Below are 5,838 nucleotides of genomic sequence, written 5' to 3' on the forward strand. Positions count from 1 at the left end.
ACCGAGGGGCATGTTGGTTTACACTGATGGTTCATGTAATGTTGAACATGGGGCAGGTTCATTGGTCTTGATGTTTGAAACTGGGGCAGGTTCATGGTCTGATGGTTTGAACATGGGGTCATGTGTTCAATGGTCGCTGATGGTTTTGAACATGCGTAGTGTCAGTTTGCACGGGCGGTCTGGTTTGATGGTTTGAACACGGGTAGGTTCATTGGTCTATGTTTTGAACATGGGGCAGGTTCATGGTCGATGTTGACACGTGGCAGTTCAATGGTCTAGTTTGAAATGGGGCAGGTTCAAGGTTTGATGGTTTGACATGGGGCAGGTTCATGGTCTATGTTTGAACACGGGCAGTTCAATAGTTGAACGACGGGGCAGGTTCATGGGCTGATGGTTTGAACACGGCAGGTTACATGTCGGTGTTGAACACGGCTCTGCGTTTGTAAACACGGGCGCAGGCATGGTCTGATGGTTTGAACACGGGGTCATGGTAGTTGCATCGGCATCAGTCTGATGGTTTGAACACGGGGACAGGGGGCGGGAGCTGAGCGTGGCGTTGTCGGTGATAACATGGGTAGCGGTTTCATGGTCTGAGGGACAGTCATGGTTGGTTGAACACGGGGCAGGTTCAGGTCTGAGTTTGACAACACGGGGCAGGTTCATGGTTTTGATGGTTACTGAACACGGGCAGTTCATAGTTTGATGGTTTGAACACGGGGCAAGTTCATGGTTTGATGGTTTGAACATGGCAAGGTTCATGTCTGATGGTTTGAAACACGGGCAGGGTTCAGGTTGATGGTTTGAACACCGGGGCAGGTTCATGGTTTTGATGTTTGAACACGGGCGCAGGGTCCAAGGGTCTGATGGTTTGATACACAGGGGCAGGTTCAATGGTTTGAACATGGGCACGTTCATGGGTTTGATGTTTTGAACATGTGGCAGTCATGGTCATGGTTAGAACACGGGGCACGAGGATTAATGGTTTGATGGTTTGAAACAGTCGCGCTGTGGTCACGCGGTCATTCAGATCCAGGTCTGGATGGTTTGAACACGGGCAGGTCATGGTCCGTGTCTGAGTTTTGAACACGTCAGGTTATGGTTCTGATGGTTGAACACGGGGGCAGGTCATGTTGATGGTTTGAACACGGGGCAGGTTCATGGTTTGATGGTTTGATACAGGGGCAGGGTTACATGGGTCTGATGGTTTGAACACTGGGCAGTCAGATGGTTGCTGTGTATTGAACGACGGGCCGGTTCATGGTTTGTGTTTGAACACGTGGCAGTGTATGGCTTTGATGGTTGAACACGGGGCAGGTTCATAGTTTGACTGTTTTGAACATGGGGCAGGTTCAAATGGTCGATGGTTTGAACACACCGGCGAGGCAGAGAGTTCATGGTTTATGGTTTGAACATGGGGCAATGTTCATGGTGTTAAGACTGTTTGAATTTCTGTTGCGAAAAACACATGTAAGCCAACATATTAACCATACACCTATCACCAGAGCAGGCTAACGCTGTTTGGCCATGGTAAATATACGTCTCTCTGTTATCTCACAATGGAGGTGCCCGCCCATAACACATCCTGAACATAACACAGAAGCGAATTTCAATTTATACCCAAATCCACAAACAGCTCCATATTTTACTATAAATAATGGGCCATTGTAGGACACAATGCCTCATGGGTAATGTGGTTCCCGTACCTGTCTGCAACCGCACAGGAAGCTGAGGCAGATCTCTGTTCTCTATGCTCCTACAACAACGGAGACTAGGGGCACAACGCAGAGAGACGCACGCCAGGAGCTCGTAAGGGAAGGGGTGTGGCCCCTAACGAGACAAGAAGGAAGCAAAGCCCAGGAAGTTGTGCCTCCTGTGGCGCTCGCAGAAGTCTGGGAATAGGAGGAGAGGAAAGATGAAATTGCCTGCCACATGCTGTGTGAATATGGCCTTCCAAAGGCCTTTTGAATAAACAAGCTGCTATGGCTGAAAACATATTTTGTCTGTATCTTCAAAGCCTTAAGCAGGACTTGCGTACCATTGTGAACTACATTCTGAAAGGAGGTCAGAGAAACAGGTTGTAGAGAACCAGTTTTAACAAAGTAACAACAGTTGCTTTAATATGTGGTGATGTATTGAGAAACTAGGGGAAGAAAGCTGCCTAATTGACGCGGAGCCCCCAGTCAATGCAGGGAAAAGGCTCCTTTACAGTGGCTTGTTTCCTCAACTTTTGAAGTAACATGCTTTGACCAACAAATTCTACACGTCACACTAATGTCAATGCCTAACTTTAAACCCTTACCCTACTCTAAGTAGTTCTGACTATATCACCACTTCGGTATGCTATAATACACTGCTTAATAGCCCTATTAAATAGCATTGTTTCAATAGATGTTTTCATCCTCTCACCGTGAGACACTCGGAACAGCGTTCCGCTTTGTCCCATGCGGGCCCTTGTAGAGGGAGACACGCCTTGTCAGAGCGCAGGGAGAGGCTGCGGGCAGCGAGGCCACTAGTGTGAAAGGACTCTGGCAGTCCTCTGGCGAGGCACTCCCTGGGCTGGACCATAGTGAAGAAGTGTCGAACGCCCTGGGCGAGGGGCTGGACAGGGAGGAATGGAATGAGAGGTCTTGGGTGGGGATATGGGGAGAGAGGGATCCTCACAGAAAGGTAGAGACGAGTTTGAGAGGGGTGGAGTAGTTGGGAGAAGTAGAGTAGGAGGGGTATCGAAGCAATAGTCTCATTTCAGGGGATTTGATACCAGGGGGAGCTACGGTGGGAAGGGGAGAATGAATAGAGAGATGAAGGAGGGAAGGACAGAGAGGGAAGAGAGAGGAAGAGGTTATTGCCTGAAGTTTAGAAGTAGATCAGCTACTTATAATAAACCAGGTTTGATTCTGTCATTACTGGCCTGTGGTTGTTGCAATTTTTTTTTTTTATAGAGTAAGAGCCATGTTGTGAACTATAAACATGAAATCATACACACTTCCATACCTCATGATTCCTAATATTCAACATGAAAAACCTACCATGGTAGGTTTCCTGTATGTTAGTGTACTGCACCTGTCCTGTGTATTATGTACAGAAGAGGGAAAGGAAACAAGAGGACAAAGTCACTGTGGACTTTAGAGACTAATTGAATGAAAGGGAATCATTTACGAATGTTGAGATATGACACTGTCCCACAGCTTTAACCTCTGACCTTTGACCTCACGTTATCCCCTGTCATCCAATCAGGAGTTCCTCCACAGCCGAGACCTTCTTCATGGCAACGTCCGTGCTCACAGCGTATTGGTCAGCCGGGAGCTGACGGCCAAGCTGTGGGGACTGGGCGGGGTCTACACCAGGAATACCCAGGGAGCTACTCAGACTGAAGTTCCCGGCTTGAAGAAATGGCAGGCCCCTGAGCTATTGGCTAGGAGGCCTGCCAATCATAGCAGTGACGTGTGAGTTACTCTACTTAGTCTATGCTGACATTTCAATCAATTCTCAAGATATGCAAAATACACTGATACATGTTTGTCTTTCTCTCACTAGCTGGTCGTTTGGCATCTTGTTGTTTGAAATGGCGACCTTGGGTGAGTTACATGAAATCTATTCTTCTGACTTTGAGTGCCCCATTTGGCCAATGATACACATAACAACCACTCTCATTCATTCTGATATACTCTCTTTCTTTCTCTGAGCTACAATCTCTAATTTGTGTCATTAACCTTTCCTTCTCTCTGCTCTTTCTCTCTTTCTCCCTCTCTCAGGTGATGCTCCGTTTTCAGATATCTCCGTCAACGAGCTTCTACAGTTTCACCAGAGAGGGAAAACACTGAGAAAGCCAGCCAACTGCTCCAACTCACTGTAACTATCCATTATACAGCACTATTATTACTGTGTTATTGCCAGGAGAGGGGGCTTCTTTAGACTGAGATCAAAGAGATAGATAGAGGAATCTAGTGCTTAAAAGCCTGTTTTAGTATGGGCAGCACCATTGAGGAATTTCACCATTTTGAAGTAGTCAACTGGATGGGACTTCCTATGGGTTCAGGAAGGGTCACATAATTCCATCCAGGTCTTCAGGAGAGATCGGCAAATGAAATATACCTGTGAGCAGGAGTGAAAGTAAGGCGGTACAGCGTCCCGGCAAAATAAATAGTTGAGGTACACCGTACCGGTAAAACACGAATGAGCCTATCGCAATAATTCAAGCAAAATGAAAAAACTGTAGATTTTTTCACCACTTTATATCATTACCGAAAGTCAGAGGCATGAAAAATGAGTGAACTGACTTGAAAACGGGTGGTATAGCCTACGCTCCAAAATGCAATGTTGTTCGACGAGAACACTGAAATTTGGCAAGGCAGCGATGAGTGTCCAACACCGAGACGAGCGAGGACAGCAGTGGACGCATAATTTATTGCCTAATGTCATTACACTTAGTGGGGTTTGGTGTAACAGATTCACGTGCCTGGATAGCCTAGTAAAGGAGCCCTTTGAAGTGATTGTTTGACAATCAGATGAAAACATCATGACTGGTTGTGTCTATGCCACAATAAAAGGTAATACATTGTAAAAGTTAATTGACAAATCTTTAGTACTAGGCCCACAGAGATCCTATTAAATGAATAGGGATTCTATATGTAATTAATGATTAACCCCATACATAAAATTATTTATGCACGTGCTTATAGGAGGTCCCGTACCAGGAAGAAATTAATTCTACTTTCACCCGTGCTTGTGAGCAAACATTCCATAACTGCAGGTGGCAGTAAATCACAAACCTTGGCTTTATACCTGTTCAAACAACACGCTCTAGGTGGCAGTATGCACCCTTTCAGTTTGTTTACCAACTCATAGAAGTAGTCGAAGAAGAAAATTGACTAGTTCAAAATGGAGATGGCCTCAATGACGCTGCCCATGCTCACACAGATGCCATAATGGGACAGACAGATACAATGTTCTCTGTCTTTATGATGGAGATATCCCTCTATTCCCCCGTAACCACGCCCACCCTTCTCACAGGTACTCCATCATCAAGGCCTGCTGCCAATGGAAGGAGCAGGATCGCGCCACATTGACCGAGGTCGACCGCAAGCTCCAATCAGGAGAGAAGAGTGCCAACGACAAAGTCCTCAAGGTGCCTGAGCCAATCAACATCGAGCAGTACCTGCAAGAGGCTGGATATGGGGAGTCCAACAGCTACACTGTTTTCTGAGTGGCGGATGTGCCGGCCAACGACAACGGTGGATGTTTATATATGTATGCCTCCATTCATTACAGAAAGATATTCACTTCCTTCTGCCCTTTTTCAGTCCCCTTCATGGGGGACTGAATGTCTTTGTACCATAGACTTAAGATAGGTATACTTGAACAGATACATTCGTTGAGTCAACCTCAGTTTGTAGTTGATTGTGTATACCAGTAGAGGCTGCTGAGGGGAGGACGGCTCATAATAATGTCCAGAATGGAGTGAATGGAATGGTATCAATTTCATGTGTTGGATACCATTCCATTCACTCAATTCCAGCTGTTTCACTCCGTTCCAGTCATTATGAGACGTCCTCCCCTCAGCAGGCTCCACTGATGTACACTACCGTTCAAAAGTTTGGGGTCACTTAAACATTTCCTTGTTTTCCATGAAAACATACATGAAATTAGTTGCAAAATGAATAAGAAATATAGTCAAGACGTTGACAAGGTTATAAATAATGATTTTTAATTGAAATAATAATTGTGTCCTTCAAACTTTGCTTTCGTCAAAGAATCATCCATTTGCAGCAATTACAGCCTTGCAGACCTTTGGCATTCTAGTTGTCAATTTGTTGAGGTAATCTGAAGAGATTTCACTCC

General features: G+C 45.7%; 1 protein-coding gene across 1 annotated transcript; it reads left to right on the forward strand.

Moving 5' to 3' along the window:
• Positions 1–3,198: 3,198 nt before the first annotated feature.
• On the forward strand, positions 3,199–5,838 carry LOC111958867 (tyrosine-protein kinase STYK1; the record flags this gene model as incomplete). Its single annotated transcript, XM_023980187.2, has 4 exons — positions 3,199–3,443; positions 3,535–3,575; positions 3,753–3,849; positions 5,011–5,838. Coding segments are annotated over 4 exons (576 nt in total), but the record flags the coding sequence as incomplete, so codon positions are not given.

The sequence above is a fragment of the Salvelinus sp. IW2-2015 genome, linkage group LG35, assembly GCF_002910315.2.
Source record: "Salvelinus sp. IW2-2015 linkage group LG35, ASM291031v2, whole genome shotgun sequence".
NCBI classification, from domain to species: Eukaryota; Metazoa; Chordata; class Actinopteri; order Salmoniformes; family Salmonidae; genus Salvelinus; species Salvelinus sp. IW2-2015.